General features: G+C 44.2%; 1 protein-coding gene across 2 annotated transcripts in view; it reads left to right on the top strand.

Annotated features, from left to right (window-relative positions):
- Positions 1-17,363, top strand: part of grin2ba (glutamate receptor, ionotropic, N-methyl D-aspartate 2B, genome duplicate a) — a 140,753-nt gene that overhangs the window by 26,692 nt on the left and 96,698 nt on the right. For both annotated transcript variants that reach the window (XM_086288498.1, XM_086288500.1), the window contains exon 4: positions 10,166-10,804. In XM_086288498.1, coding sequence (XP_086144624.1) covers positions 10,166-10,804 — 639 coding nt within the window. The remainder of the gene's footprint in view (positions 1-10,165; positions 10,805-17,363) is intronic.

Here is a 17,363-nt window from a genome sequence, read left to right as displayed (position 1 = left end):
AATAAAGCACTTTTGGGGTTTAAATCAGTGAAGAACAGTTCTGTTGAGATATTTAAAGGCAGCAATTTCAAGTGGTGGCGCTTGTGTTATCACAACTGTAATTGTATCATTAACTTTTCTATTCAGCCAAACAAGCTTCATAACTAAAAAAATAATAATTTTGGACTACACCTCATGTAAACTATATGCCTGTTTTGGCTATATCATAGTCCCTCTACTGTATATTAGTCCAGAACTAGAATTCTGACTATAGTGCACAATATTTAAGTATTTTCAAGGGTCAATAAAGCCACATTTAATTTGAGAGGGTACCGATCCTGACGGTACAACTTTAATGAGAACTTGGTTTGGATGCAATCCCAGTGGTGGTGGTCTCGTCGACAAAGGTTAGCCTTTGAGTTTGTCAACGATTTTGTTCATAATTGTTTTCCAGCACCCCACCAAGCTGTGCAGGTTGTTGGGTCTGATGGTGTCAGGATCTTGTCTCTGCTTTTTGCAGATGATATGGTTCTGTTGGCTTCAATGAGGAACAACCAGGCTGAAGTGGGGCAGTTTGTAGCTGCTGACATGAGAATTACCACCTAGAAGGTTCTGGCTATCCATGGTTCTCAATCAGTAAAGGGTATAATGCGCACCCGAAGTTAGGAATGAGCTGCTGTCCCAAGTATCTCAGTGTCTTGTTCACTATTGATGAAAGGACAAAGCGGGAGACTGACAGACCAGCCTGCTGTGGTGAAGAGAAAGCTGAATGCGAAAGTGAAGTTGTCAATTTACCGGATGATCTGCTTTCCCACCCTCACCTGTTTCCACGAGCTGTGGGTAATGAGCGAAAGAATGAGGTCGTAGCGAAAATGAGCTTCTTCTGAATGCTGTCTGGGCTCAGCCAAAGAGATGGAGTGAGGACCTCAGTTGTTTGAGAGGGGCTCAGAGTAGGGCCACTATTCTTTTTTACGCCAAACGGTAAATGTTTAGGATGCTTCCTGGACTTGTGTCTCCACAAACCGTCTTTGTCTTCAAACCCGGACAAGCAGCGGTGGATAGATGTATGGATAGTGTGCAACAGTCACCTGATTGACTGATTCAGCAGGGCACCTTTATAAAGCTAGAATGAACAATGCATAAATGAAGAGCATGTGTCTAATATTATCAAGCCAGATAAATAAAGTAAAAAGTTCCTTGTATTTTGGATACAAAGCATAATCCAGTGGAGAACAGAAGCACAGAAGCTCGGAGTGGATTCTAAATTCATAATACTTAATCCACAGACAGGATAATTAACTAGGTGACACGCTTCTGTGCTTTGAAGTTTGGAATTATGATGGATAGTTGTATATATCCAGTGTTAACTTGGGCTTTTAAACAGTTCTTTGGTTCAGTATTTACACGGTTTTCTTCTGCTTTTTGTGACCAGTCACACATAACTTTGGGTGGCTGGAATTTATATCCTCAAACTATTATCAATTCATTAAGGACAGTTAATTCAAGCAGTCTTGTAACTGGAGGAAAAACTGCATGATTTGCTAAAGGGCTAACTTTGCATTGCATTCAGTGCAGTACCTATGATCACTTAACCGGAACAGCTATAGTTCCATTTTAACTCGTCATATTGGATCCATTCTTAAGCAATTTACTGCAATTTTTTAAACTCATAATGCATTTAATAATGCTTTATTAGGATCTTCCTATAGCTTATACTGTAGCCTGTTATTCAATAATATGTTTATATCTATCTATCTATCTATCTATCTATCTATCTATCTATCTATCTATCTATCTATCTATCTATCTGTACATATAGATATAGCTGAAGCACGATTGATATAGGATTTTAAAAACTGATGCAATACAGATATTTGGTAATTTAAAAAAAAAACATTTCTTTCAGACGCATGAAAAATAAACACATTTCTGTAACATTTGTTAAGTGTAGTTGTCCTTACTAAGTTAATATGACAATCAATCTTAAAAATAATATTGCTTTATTGTCACAACAAGTGGTGGATTGCTCGTTTAGGCTTTGCCTAACTCTGCTCTGATCAGCTGTATGTTTGTAGTGCTCTAAACACCTGTTGTCAGCAGGAAAGTTGCAGAGAGCCCCCTGGTGGACAAACTATGCAAGCGCAACACCGAAAAGCGGTTTGAAGGGTGTTTCTCTCTTCTCTTCTGTACTTAACAATGACTGATATGTTAAAACTCATCATATCACTCCTGCTCTAATTATAACAACTGTTCTAACTGAACATAAACACACTGCCAACATATCTGTATAAATAAATGAAGGAATAACAACAATTTATTATTAGTAGTTTGCACCAGAGGCTACCTGAACCTCATTACTCTGAAAATGGAGTATTAACCTTGAGCAGGACCTTCTCACCAGTTCTGCAGCAGCTGCAAAGAAAGTCAGACAGAGAGATTCACTTTTAATGTCAAACCACATCTTGTCCAGACAAAAATGGAGTAAAATAACACAGTGCGGCTCTCTAAGTGGGATTTCTGCAGAGGGGATGTCAGTTAGGTTGCCCAGTACTCTACCTGCCTACCTACCTTCACAGCAAAAGCATTGACAACAGCAGAAGCCGTACAGAACTACACTTACATACACATACACTCCAATTATAAATACAGTATAAAATGCATGCAGAGGCGTAATCATAGACTACTTTCCTCAACAACACCTAATCTCAAACCTGTAAAAATAGAAATAAACTTATAAACTATTTTTAAATAAAGACTTGAAGGTAACAAGGATTTCAGCTTAAGGCCTGAGTAGTCTGCTCCGTTCCTCCCACCCACCACAGTGTCACCAGTTGTGTGTGTGTGATCAACCGCCCCCGTGTCTCGCTGCTGTGTGGTCAAAGAGGTTGTCCAGGTAACGTTTTCTTTCATCACCTGTCAGCAAGGTGCTGCCTGAGGGTTTAGCCTTGGATCACAAAGAACGCGCAATGTGATGCCAAACAACTCAACAGCCTTTGATTACAGCTGTTAAAAATAGTCTTTTCCCCTTGCAGAACATTTGTTTGCTGTAATGAAATCACAAGCTCGGACTGACAAACAAATTACACTCGTTAGTAGCCTCCAGTGTGCAAAAGCGGGCTATTTCTCAAACTCCCGGTGCTTATCCTCAGCGCTGCAGCTCCTGACGTACGAGCCTCTCCTCATGACATTCTTATTTCAATTAAAAGGAGAAATGAGGCCGTCGCAGCGCGCCTGACTTGGCGGTTAAGATAATGTACATGCGCCATAGACATTTGAATGCCATCGTCTGCATGTCTTTCCAAATATCAAAACTGGGCAATAATTGTGAAAAATGACCGAGCGCCTTTGTCCTCCAGTTTTCATGCAAATAACGCCATCGACAAACCTGACACTTACCACATAATGAGAAGAGCATGATGAGAGAGTGCGAGCACAAGAGAGAGATAAGTGGGAGAACTGAGAGGAAGCATTGTTCAGAGACAAAACTATAAAGCGAGAGAACGAAAGGGTTACACCGAGTTAAAATGGAAGAAAGATAAGGAGGGAATTGGGGAGGAAGGGCACGATGGGTGCTTCAGTGTCCCCTTTTTCTGGAAATAGAGACCATTATGTCAGTAGATTGGTCCTGAATCCTAGTGAACATGTGACTGCAAAGCCTGGCCGGTCTGCTTTGCTGAGGGGGCTGGTGAGTGGCTGCATCAGAACATCATGTTCAGACACAGGCCCAAACACACACACACACACACACACACACACACACACACACACACACACACACACACACACACACACACACACACACACACACACACAGCACCTTCCACCTCCACAGTGGGCTGCACAGACAGTCTGCATGAATATTTATCAGAGCAGGTTTATAATGAGTTCACACATTAGACAAGCATTTCTATCACATGCTCACGTATTGTAGGTTTGGCAGCGATGCTGGCGTCCAGCTGATTTCTCCTCTCATCAGTATGCTGCGCGGTGACCCGCTATGTGGCCCGGTCACATCCACCGGGGCGGCAGGGGCTCACCTCCTCAAAACGCTGCCAACAATCGGAAGATGTTCCTAATATTGTCAGGTGCCGGCGGATCAAGTTCAAATCAAAAGGTGTCTCTTCAGTAAAGCTTAGCGGCGAGGAGACATTCTTCCTGCTGGCTTTCATTTGGACAAAAGACATAAATGTCAGTTCTAAAAACGCATTAGGGAGAGAGCAGGCCACTGCGAGTGCTGTTCGCAACCTTTCAAACTAAATTCATCAGCTATACACACAATTATACTACCCGCAAGCACACAAACCGTTTCTTGGCAGCAGTGTTTCTCGTCCTGTGTGGATTTATTGCTGCAAAAGGAGAATATCTTGTGATTGGAACAGATTGCTGTTCAGTCAGATATATTAAATAGAAACTGTCTTTTCTGATTGACATGAAAGACAATTTTCCTGATTGCATATTTTGTGTGTGTTTGGGGTTTTTTTTTCATAGTGGACAGCTTCATGACCTTCCCTGTAACATTTACCCTGTGGACTCTTTGTTAGTTAGAAGCATGTGATTTATAGGTAGCAAAGCCCCCAAAATAACAGCAAAAAGATGAACAGGGAAGCCAATTACGGCACTACAATATCTGCGTCCCTTCCTCTTTCAAATTCCTGCAGCAGTACGAGCCGTATGTCTTTGGCGCAGCGTTTTGAGTTATGGGCTTTATTTTCTGCTTGATTTTTATTTCCTGGGTGATTTGATCTAGTTTTACATTCTCAGGTTTTCCTAGTTTTGCAGTCTTGTTGTTCCTGTATTCAGTTTATCCTTCCTCCCCTGTGCTCCCCGTGTCTTCTTGTTAAGTCACTGTCTCTTTTTTAGGTGTTTTCATACTTTATGTTGATAGTCATTTTGTCCCTTGTGCCTTGTTTTTAGTTTTACTCCCCCCCCCCCGACTCATTTTGTGATTCAGTTTAGCTGTCTTGTTTTCCCCAGCTATGTCCAGCTCCCCTCGTTGCCCTTTTTTGTATATATAGTGGTCTTCTCCTTAGTCTTTCTCAGTGTCTGTTTTCATGTCCTGTGTGGTTTCTTGATCAGTGTTCCTGTGCTTATACTTTGTGGTTCCTTTTTGAACTTTATGTTACAGACTGTGCTTCTCCTCTGGGGCTTTGTGTTTTTGCCTTGTGTACTTTCTGTTATGTCCTGCCTGCTTTCTGTGTCTGCGTTTTGGGTCCTCATCATCACACTCTGTGCAGTCTGCATAACCTGCAGACTGCACAGAGTGTTGGCCTACTCTTCCTGGTTTATTGGCCATTTGGGCACACTTAGTAACAGCAGGCTTTTTTGGTTGGGATGCATAACTACTGGAAACAGTGTCCTCCTGCCTAATTGAGTGAGGCCCCAGTCACACATTCCTAGAGACCGGTCAGTGGCGCCCTGGCAACACCAAATCACTTGGGGAAAAATGTGTATTCCCTAACTGGTTGATTTTATTTGATTGTTTTTTTATTTTTTATTTTTAACAGGGACAGTGCACATTAACCCATCATCATCCAAGGATCAAACAGGCTGCCTGGACCTATATTATAATTTCAGGAGCCTTTTGAATTTTCTCTCTATCCCAAAATGTTTGAGGAATGATGGTAATGTGAAGCACACATGGTGAAATCTATTTTTCTGTTTGTGTTCAGGCTAATTCTTTCAGACAGTGGGAGTGTCTTATGCTGCTGTGATACATCCCTGTAAAGCTTGTCTTCCCTTCTTTCCGAAACCATTTGGATTTTGTCTCTAGCACAAACTGTAACAGAGTTACAGTCATCTAAAGAGTGCTTGTAAAATGGGCCTCCTGACATACCAGTGGTAAAAAAGAGTTAATAAATATTGCTGTGCGTGTGCCTGAGTTAGCAACAGGCTAACATTCATCCATAGTTCCAAACCAGATCTGAAAAACAGCAGCCTCTTTGTGAGGGCAGCCAGCAAACTCCAGGAACCGATCAGTGATTGAACATTTACCGTAAGAACTGTTATAACTGTTCTCTAGGCCCCTAATGTCTTGTGGCATTACAGCAATGGAGATTGAGGCAATAGTGACTATAAGAAATGTCCTGTCCTTGATCCTGTGCATTTTACCGTAAACATAGATTCATACTCTATAAGAATATGTTGTGCAAATTACACCAGCATTGCAACTCCAGTCATTAGGATAGTGGATGGTTTGCTTTTATATAGTCCCTAAGAGGCAAATTTGCTGGACCTTATTTTAAGCTTTGGCTATTTTAAAATTTCCATAACAGTTTAATTTAGTATCATAAAAGAGGCTGATATATTTCCTGTTAATTAACCCATTAATCGGTTAATGGGCTCCAGCATACTCAGAAGATATTTGGCTCCTCAGCATCTTGACCTGCACACACACAAAATAAAGTATATGTGTGTTTATGCTGCTGTATGATGAACGGCATAAGTGCCCACCATAAATGTATATATAAGATGATGAACATGGTGTAAAGCCCAAACAGGAGCTCCTTAAGTCTGCATTCTTTGTAATGATCAGCCGGTAATGATTGCAAAAAGACCAATTACATAAAAGTCTGTGAGAAAATGATCCTTTAGCTTCCTTGATCTACAACCTCATCTCACTATTTGAAATGGGTTTATGGTCTCTAATGCTAGTTTCACATCTTATTGAATAAAACATGATGTCCATTTTGTAAATTAAGTTCTCATTAGAGCCAAAGAAGGAGGGCACACTTAAACACTTAAAGTTACTCCTGTATAAACGTGTGGTGTCCCTGAAGTTTTGGTCCAACACTCACATATAGGAGATAGGACAGATAGGTATTCATTTGCAAAGAAAGATGAGTGTTTATAGGTGGTTCCCCTCTAAAACTGTTCTTCCCTTTGTGTGTGTGTGTGTGGTTGGGGTCGGAGTGGGGTGGAACCTATATGGCCTTGAGCTGGTGGAGGCTATCCACGATCCATCCGTGTGTAACTGATATGGCAGCGATGTGCACTCGTGTGGCTAATGGAGCAAATGATGGGTGAGATGTGAGGGCCGGGCGACGGCGAATTGGGGTCATTTGGTGGCGGAGCCTCGTCCGTGTAATCTACAGTTTCATTTTGTGTTTCTTTGTGAGCTTGGGCTCGCTGTGGCACTTTTTAATGGCCTCATCTTTCTGAGTGATCGTTGGAGTTACACGGCGCGTTGGCTAATATAATCTGTACCCCAGGGGTGTGTGTGTGTGTGTGTGTGTGTGTGTGTGTGTGGCTGCAGGGTAATATATATGTGATGCGGAGAGAAAGGGAGAGGAACATTATAAAAAAAAGTAATTGTATGTGTGTGTGTGTGTGTTTGTTCACATGCCGGCTGTATCAAAGGTCTCCATGTTAATGGTAATAAGTTGGTGTGTGAACTACACCCACTTTAAGGACGCGCAGCAGTGCTCTGGACTTCTGCTGCACTTATATGATCAATGCTTATTACAAAATGTGTGAGTGTGCGTGTGCGTATCTCTGTGTCCATCAACTGTGTCTGTGCGCATGAAGGCTTATTTTAATTGTTGCCATGGAAACAGTGCTGCCAGAGAAGTCCAGATTCAAAGAGGGCATCTCTCTCTCTTGCTCCCTCTCTGCTTGTCTTTTTCCTCTTGTTTCTCCTCTTCTCCTCCATCCCGCTCTCTAATCTCTCCCCCTCTCTCCTGCTCCTCTTTTTTTTCTCCTTTTTTAAAAAAATCTTTTATGCCTCTCACTGAGGTCCTCCTCAGTTTGCCTCTCTTTTCGTTTCCTTTGCCCGCCCTCCTCCTCTCCTTTTTTCTTTCCTCATGCCTCTTATCAGCCCTCCCTCGATCCATCCCTCCCGCTTCTCGGGTCCTTCCTGGAGAGTGGTGTGCAGTTGACTATTAACACAGGGACCTGTAATTAGCGCTGACGAACCTCCAGCAATTAGTCTCGGCTAAAGAAGTTGTTCTGTCATCTCTGCGCCCGTCCCTTTATCCCTCTTTCAATCTCGTCCTTCCTCTCTGTCATTTCCTGTCTTACTAGCTGTCAGCGTCGCTTTGTTTTAGCGTTTTTTGTTCTTCTTTGTACCTTCCATCTGCCTCGTTAGCGGCAGTCATGTACAAGAGACGCGCACAATACACCGCTCAGAAGCAAGTTTATGAGAAGCTACACCCCCATCGCCCTGGGTATGTCTGCCCACGAAACCAAAGTGAACATCTATTCCCTCCGACTGTTACACCTACACCAGCTATATGCTGATAAGCTCAAGAGGACGCATGCCCTCCCACTCACTCAGATGTAAACACGTAGAGAACACAGACATCTTCTTTTTCATGTCCGGCGTCATCGCTCCAGCTGTCTTTTTCACCTCTCCTCGAATCATTTCTGGATCTCGCTGATTTCTCTCTTTTCCTTTCCTTCGGTCGCTCACCTGGCCCCTCTGCATCTTCGTTAATGAAAAGCTCTATAAATAATGCGCAGGGAAGAGGGAATCAGACAGCAGGCAAGAGAGAGAGAGATACGGTCAAGTAGAACGTGGGAGGGAGGTGAAAGGATGGAGGGACGGACAGCAGACGAGTGAAAGTGCTTAAACTAGGCCAATAGGGGTTGAGTGAGGTGGGCGGGTATCATATCAAAGCCTCGCGAGCTGCTCCGAGCACCTTTGCCGTCAATCCCTTAATCAATTCCGGCGTTAGTCGGTTTGTCCTCGTCTCAGGTCGGCGTGTCAGTCATCTCGCTCCAGACAGTTAGTCAGTCAGCTGAAGTTGGCGAGGAGCCGTCTCTCCCTCCATCTGCCCTTTATGGTTTTTGAGTTCGCTCGCTCTGTTCGTCCCTCCTTCCTCTGCTGCACTCTCAGCCGTCTCATCTGGAGGGAGAGTTTATATCATCCTTATACTATAGTGCTGCTTCAGGAGTCCACATGAATAATTGATGCTTGTAAGATTATACTTGAAAACTCTGAACTGTGCTCCATTATGTCGCGTGTGTCTCTGTTAGTGTTGATACTGGAATATTAATCAATATCATCTATTTTTTTTTAGCTAGATATTCATTAAAAGACAAATATAACAAAGCTATATCATGACGACAGCAACCAGCGCTGTGGGTGTGTGAGAGGAGGCGCAGCTAAAGCAATGCTTTATGTTTAAGATGAAATATAAAATGACCAACAGTTTGGATCTTCGCTGATATTACGCAGCGTTGTAAAACAAAATTATTACATCCAAGAATATATTTACTGATTTTATTAGTAAAACAATACATGAAAAACACCTCGAATCAAAAACTGTATTTGGCTTATTCGCCTTTTTTCATTTGCACTCCTTTCGCTCCAACTCAGGTTTTTGCTTTGCTCCCATTTACTGCTGCAGCGGTTCCTCTTTTCTCTGCAATCAGCGTTTGTTTACTTCCGCATACACAAAATAGATCCGACTACTCACAGGTGAAGTGAAGGAAGCAATGATTTAGTTCCTTGTCTTGAGCCATCCCTTATTTCTTTGCATGTTGGTTCCAAGTAGCCAGGCTTTGTTATAATTTCTAAAGTGGTCATGCACAGTAGTTCTCCAGACTTTCTGAAAGTGTTTCTTTCAGTCCTTGTACTTAACCATTTTCAGAAGCATTTTGAAAACTGACCTATGAGTCATGAGAACAATCATGAGAAAGCATCTTATTGACAGCAGCTTCGTTTTCAGCATGGCAATGACCACAAACACGCTGCCAGTGTACTACAATCATACCCGGATAGAAAAGCACACAGGGGAACACTATCAGTGTTACTGAAGCAGTGTTAGCGTCCCTACTAGTCGGTGAAGTGATGATGGGTGGAGTAAACACTGCATGAACTGAAGGCAGAAATGTAGCTTTTCGAATCGCTGTCAGTCCAATTTCTGATCCAAATATCAGATCTGTGTATCCATACCAGAAATTTGACCTCATCTCTTATCTCTATTTTCCTTTTAAAGTTTGCTTTGTCTTGATATTTCTCTTCCTTCTTTGTCCCATTTCTTTGAACTGACATTAAATTATGCTTTGATTCATATGATGCATCCAGCCCTGATTGGCAGTTCATTTGTTAACCTCTGTTTCTCTTCATCTCCCGCTTCTTTTTTTCTCTTTCCTTCTTCTCTGTCATCTTGTTTTGTCAAATCTCTGCCTACCTCCTTTTCTTCTCTTTCCTATCTCCATCTTCTTCTCCTCCTTGTCTCGGCAGGTATTGCTCTCCCACTCCTACACCATGCCTGTCTGCGGATGCCGCGGCTGCTCCCCACCTTGCGGCCATGCCAGGGCTTGCTCTGGCACCCCCTCGGTTGCTCAGGAGCAAGAACGGGTCCGAACCCTACATCCACCCCCGCCGCCGTTCCGCCACCACCGCACCGGTTCGTCTCTCTGCCTGTCCCTCCTTCTCCTGCTCCTCTGCCTTCTCCACCTGCCCCCGGCCTGCCACTCACGGAGAGACAAGCCCGGCGGAGGAGGCGGTGGCAGCCACTATATTCCCATCCCTCAGCCTCCTCCCCACCACATGGCCCTGCCCAACATCTTGCACGTCTTCAGCATCGCTGTCGTTCTGGTGGGCAACTCCAGTGAAGTGGCGCTGGCCGGGGCCCGAGAGAAGGAAGACTTCATTCACATGGCGCCGAATGTTGAAGTTCTGACCATGAATGAGACTGACCCTAAGAGCATTATCAAGAGCATCTGCGACCTCATGACGGAGCACTGGCTACAGGGCGTGGTGTTTGGGGACGACACTGACCAGGAGGCCATCGCCCAGATCCTGGACTTCATTTCAGCCCAGACGCATATCCCCATTCTCGGAGTACGCGGAGGCTCCTCCATGATCATGGCTGCCAAGGTAGGTCACTTCCACACAAGAGGACAGCTTTTGTAAAAAGGAATTAGCACCATTTATGTGTAGGCTGTGTCTTAATATTAAAATACAAAATATCCAATTATGCCAAACCACATGTACACCTCCAATTCTTGTCTTGTTATTGGGTGACTGGCACAGACAACTTATCAAACTGGCACGCTGGAGGAGAAGGTAACGCTGTTTTTGCTTCTCACAAGGCCAGTCCTCACTCTAACCTTAAATCTCAGCTGCGTTTCATTTCCGATTGGCTGCTGTCAATCACGCTGTTCCCACTGCTTTCCCCCCGTGAAATCTTGTCACGGATTGATTACGTTTTCCAATCAACAAAATATGGATTTAAAGTCTCCAGACGTAGCCTAGGTGATGGAAAGCAACCCTGGCCTTAAACGTCTGCTATCAAATAGGTGAGTTTGTATTTGGCAGTAAGAGTAAAAAAACTGTGGTTCTGCACTATTCATGTGTGCAAGTATGACTTAAAAATGACACAAAGCACTTTCGTGTAATTTTATGTTATAATGAAGCCTCAATAAAACAGAGAAAGCATAGCTTGACTGTAACAGAGGGCTTCTTGACTCTTCCTCCACCATCTTCCTGTTCCTGTTTGCAGACATGCAGACAGACAGACAGACAGCAATGCTAAGCTGGGGTGTCTCACTTGAAAGACAAAGTGCCAACAGAGCTGATGCCAGTGACAGGATCAGCTGGAGATTGCACCAGAATAGAGAGCTAGATCTCTGCCTATTTACTACGCCCTGCCTAATGGGATAAAACAATCTGCTGCTGCTTTATCTGTGTCCGCCTGGGATCTGGATTTGGACTCCGCTTCTCAAAATCAGCTCATTCATTTGGTGCTGGCTGGGAAAAACACACACACACAGTTAAGGAAAAAAGTATAGATCTATGACGGAGAGTGAAACCTGGTGTCTCAGTCTTATCTCTGCCATCCACGTCTTCATGTAGTCATCCTCTAGTTTGTCCGCGTACCCTCTTGGTGGCAACAGGTCGTTGCGCCAGCAGAGATGTGAGCTGCAGTGACACGCCGAGGCCAGCGGCTACCACTGAAACTCTTCTCTCTGTTCCTTCTCATTAGAGCTCTAAGGAGCGAAGTGGCAGAGAACCGTCTGCTCCCATTTAAAACTGCTCCACTCCAATTGCAGACACTGCTGCTTGGCGGACACATCTATGCTCACAGTTCAGTCCTCGTACAGACACGCACCCCCACACCCAGACCTGCTAATCACATTTTTTTTTAAAGAAAACAAAACTGTATAAATCATTTCAAGAACTCCAATCGTCATCCAACTGTGTTAAATATTAAAATTTCTATTTGTGCTTCACCGAATGCAAAAACACAGGCTGAAGAAAATCCACGAGAAAGAAGGAATGGGCCCGTGTGAACATGTTTGTGTGTGTGTGCAGCAGCGGTGTTGTTAATTAAGTGCACGTGGCCCTAAGTGCACCACGCGGTGGAAAAAGAGCAGCGTTTTGTGGAGAAGGATTAAATGGATTTCCCCCAACTGCAAGCCAGAGACTGCCTCCCCTGAGAGCTTCCTCCTGGCTGCGCTGAGGTCTGGGGGAGTCAGGAGGGACAAGGTCGCACCAAGGCTCAGTGTCCCCGAATGGATTTGTGTCTGCCTAATGGGCTGAGACAACGGAGTGCCGAAAGTATAGCAGGGAAGGATCAGAAGGCAGGAGAGGGAGGGAACGCAAAATACATGAGTGAAAATAGAGAAATTGAGATAGCGGGGGGAGGAAATGAGACTGAGGGGACTAAATTCTACTTTGAGGGAAAGTGGGTAGGAAGGGAGAGGCGGGACGTGGATCAGGTGGGGTTCAGATGGGGGCTGCCTGTAGACGAGACGGGCAGATGTGGCCAGAGGGCACAAAAGTAGTCAGTTTAAGACCATTCAGACTTGAGGGGAAGGGGGGGATACTGTGTCTAAAAGTGAGTGGTAGGTGCTGAGAGAGATAAAGAGAGAGGGGGAAAGTTTCCTCTCTCGCGGACAGCTGCGATGGAGAAAAAGCGATAAAGTATGGAAGATAAAATGAAAGGCAGAGTTATAGAGCTTAAGAAAAATTGGCTTTTGGTATTTGTGTGTTTTTTTCTGAGAGAGCATCTCCAGGAAATGGACTGACAAAGATTGGGAAATAGGGATGGAGTACGGGGCGTTTATCTTAGGGCTCCTAATCATCACATGCTCGCGCGCACACACACACACACACACACACACACACACACACACACACACACACACACACACACACACACACACACACACACACACACACACACACACACACAAATGAGTGCATCCGCCAAGACTGAAGGCCAAATGCTGCTATTACAGTTGACAGCATAACCCCTCCTTTTTCATTACACATCCGAGGAAAGATGATAACAGGAAACGACGGAGAAGGTGGGGAATGTTGTGTTTGGGGTTTTAGTGTGTGCTGGAGAGGAGAGTTTTCAGGACTGGTACAAGATAATTCCATAAAACGGGCACTCTGCAGGAGAGTAAGTGTGAAGAGTCAAACTGGATCTTTATCAGAAAAATGCTCTTTTTCATGCATGCATGAGTGTTACTTACAAAGCAGTATCATTACCAAGGAACATGCTTTGGGGCTGAAACTGCAGTTCCCTAAATTAAAGGCTGACTCCAGAAGTGAGCGGATCCTCGTGGAATCACATGTTCAGTAGACAGTAGACAGCGGAAAACACGGACGTAGCTTTGGGGTCGGAAAAACGCCAATGCTAAAAACCTGCATTCTGTCTGAAAACCACCAGATGGCGATAGCTGTGGGTGCGCAAAGACGTCCTATAAAAGTCTATGCGATAATGGCTTTCTGTTCTGACCTCCACAATATTTTCCTGCAGAGTTCATGAGCGCACTCGTTTGGAATCATTGCAGAAATTTTTTTTAGAAATCTCGGTGATACTATGTTTCAAAATGGAGGATTATCTGTGGTGTAAAACTGCACACAGTGGTTTCAGTCAGACTCGCCATCATATCTGGCTATTTGCAGCTGAGACACCAATGGTGAGTAGCTCATCTCATTTGCCAAGATGCAAATGAAAAGCTGAGTTTACCAAAATACACGTGCACACGTGGACAACACCAAATATCTGTTTTAATGTGCAGTTAACTTTAGTAATAGCTTATCCTAAACTCCAGCTCAACTCAAGGTTTCACAAAGCAGTAGGTGACATCACAGCAGTTACATCCATCTTTGATATAGCCTACAGTCAGAGATCATTACCCAAAACACTAAGACTCGTTTGACATCCGTAACAAGCAAAAAGCTCCAAGTGAAGGAATTACCCAGGAATAAGTGGGACTCTAGCTTCCACATTTGTTGTGTATGAGCATGAAAGTGGAAGAGTTAAATAGATGAAAGGCATGGGCGGAGGAATCCAGGTGGGTCCATATTAGCACCAAATGAGGAAGAAGGCGGATGAAGAGGGGAAAGGTGAGAGATGGATCAAGGCAAAGGGTACTCACATCTCCCGGAAAGTTTCATCACTCAACCAAGTGACTCCTTCAGTCCCAGCTCATATAAACGGTACACAGTTCCATTAGGACATTAAAACTAAAAGTAAAACCTTTGCCTAACAATAAGTCACAAGCTTAGGTTCTTGATTCTCAATATACAAGGAGGCCTGCGGGAAATGAGTCTTCTACTCAAAAATTAAGGCATTTTATCCATGTCTCATTTACAGAAGCGTTTTCTTCCATGTCTAAGCGTTTTCTAAAATTGACACTCAAGGTTCAGCATGCAGACTGGAGCAGCCAGGGATCGAACCACCAACAAACCAACCACCAACCGTAACCACATTGTAGATCCCCTCCTTGGTTCAACGATGGTCATTCCCTTTTCACGTAAATGGACTCTTTGACTCCTCATTCAAACCAAGAACCAAGCCTTCTTTTTACACTTACAGGCCCATTAGGTGTAAATACAGAGCAGCGTCTTATCCTGATGAGGTTGCTCTTCTATTTTGTGCCATCCACTTTGTCAGAGGTTCCTTGGTTTCCCTGATATATAATTCCCAGGAACCACAAACACTTTATTGCCCAGTTTATGCTGTTGGACCTGATCCTTCGGGTGAACCCGTTTTTGTAGCATTTTGGGGTTTGAACAAATGCATCTCAGCTGTTCCGATACTCCTGACACATAAAGGATCACCAATGGTTTTTGCTTGGGCAGCGTTCGTTCTTCTTCTCTTCTGAATCACCCGGAGCTTTCTTTTGGCCTCTTCGCAGCTTTGTTAAACGCTCAGCTGGGATAAGCACATTTACTCAGGGCCTCTTTGATATGTTGTTCTCCTCCTTCCCTGGCTGTTGTGTCTGGCAGGAACGGTGTTCGCTCTGTGTTGTAGCCTCCTGATGACGCCCAGTTTATCCTCCAGTGGATGATGATACGAGTCAAACCTTAAATACTGCTCTGTATGTGTTGGTCCCTCCCTGGTTAACTTTATGTGTTTGTCTAGGAAGTTAACATGAACAATGAATTGTGGTACATCCCGACTGTGTCCACAACAGAATCAACTTTCTGGGATTTCCTTACCTTTACTATTAAGCCTCCATTAAGACTCTCACATCTATATCAGTGAGTAAGATCAATGAGGGAGGGAGGGAAAGAGGGAGGGCATGACGATAAATAAGAGGATGAGTGCTTTGTGTGGATGGCCACATGACTGAGAAAACAGAGGGAGAGAGGGGAGTCGGGGAGCGACACAGACCTATTTGCAGCAGTGGTGTTGCCATCTATCCAAACAAAAAGAGAATCTGCCTACGCCTGGATGGAGGAGGATGGAAGAGGAAGAAGAAGAAGACGGATCGAGCACAGCTGTCCGCACATCTGTGAAAGACTGGATAAGATAACCAAAGAGAAAACACAGGCACTCATCTAACTGTTTAAGTGCGTGCGGGTCTATAGGCATCTGTGTGTTTGTGTTTATGTAGCCAACATGACTGTAGCTGCCAGTCCTTTTGTCACTAGTGATTTCCAGCACCACCCTGTTTGTTGTAGCACTACAGTGTCTGTTGGACTGCAGTAATCAGCATGATCTAAAGCTCTGGCTAATGCTCATATTATCAAGACATGCGGCGCTATTTTCCTCAGCTTGTCTAGAAGGTACGGCTTTGTAGTGGCACAAATAGCTGTAGTTGTTGCCGATCACCCCCAGGGCCACTACGCAACAAGAATAGTGAACCAATCTGAGGGAGGAGGCAGTCGTTGTAGATTAGGAGGGAGATAGCATCTGCTTGTGCATAGGATTTAGCTATAAGATCGTCAGCAATTAACGAGAAAAAGGGGAACGCAGCCAACCCTGATTACTGGAAACTGTAATATAATATGAATAACATTTGCACACATGCAGGAGGATGCAAAATGATGGCACACATGCTTTTTTCCCTCCATAAATGTACAGTAACATGTGTCACAAGGGGGATTAATGGATGCATATTAAACAGATATTCTAAGAAAGTCTAAACTGTTTCCACGACACCATCGCATCCACACACAAAGCATCCACGGGGGGATGCTCGGGCGCTCGGGCACACAAACAAATCTGTTCCCTCGCATCCATTGTGCGACTGGCAGCTTTCTTCAGAAGCCAAACAGCAGGATGCGATCAATTAACTTTTGCCCAAATAATTCAGCTGTTTTCACCGCTCCAAACGTGGTCATTTGCACTGCGGGTGTCCCGAGCCTTTTGTGAGGGGAGAGAGAGAGAGCAATTTTGTGTACGAGCGCGAGTCGTCCCCGTCTGCGTGCCTTTGTGTTCAGAGGAGACCGGGCTGATGTTGAACCGGAGCCAGACGTAATTGCCGTGGAGTGCGCAAGTAAGCCAGTTGAACCATTTAATCACAGCGCCAAGAGGGAGTTCAGTGGTGCAATTAACGCCCGTACCTCTGAAGAAGCATGTTCCGGTCATTCTCTGTGTTTACGTTTTACCCTATAGTTAGGAGGAGCTGTTCTTTCAAATTTTGGGCCCCAAAAGAAACAGACTTGTTTAGGCGTCGTTTCTGTACGCTCACCGTGCCCTCTTGGGGTTTTTATCCGGGGCGGTTGAACATAAACGTTTCTGCATTTATATTCCCAATTAATGTCCTACAATAGCACCTATTGTTGTAGCAATCACCGAGGTCCTGTACTCTATTAATGTAATGTGCCGTTCGGCTTGGCAGGACCGCGTCCTCGCTAAAACATAGATGCAATTAGGAGCAATTTGTAAACGATAAGAGAATTAAAAAGCGAGTGTTCCTCTGCCTGACGTCGCTCTCTCTCTCTCCGAGTTTCTCTTTGTCTGTTTTTATTTCTTGCCTCCCCCCCATTCTGTTTCTGTCTGTTCCAGTCTCTCATCTGTGTCCCTCGCCTCTAATTGTTCAATTCATTTGTGGATTTTATTATTTTTTTGTGTCCAGCAAAGCATATTGAACCCCATCTAACAGCTTTCTGATCTATCCTTTCATCCCAGCTATGTTCTCTTTACTTTCTTTTCCTTATTTTTTTTGGTTTCATCCCCAGGTGCATC

This window comes from Aulonocara sp. 'chitande type north' Nkhata Bay, linkage group LG4 (assembly GCF_057382095.1).
Source record: "Aulonocara sp. 'chitande type north' Nkhata Bay isolate Kocher_YH1m ecotype deep benthic linkage group LG4, A_spYH_male_GT1.1, whole genome shotgun sequence".
NCBI classification, from domain to species: Eukaryota; Metazoa; Chordata; class Actinopteri; order Cichliformes; family Cichlidae; genus Aulonocara; species Aulonocara sp. 'chitande type north' Nkhata Bay.
The sequence above is the reverse complement of the archived record's forward strand: the minus strand, read 5'-3'. Positions and strand labels throughout refer to the sequence as shown.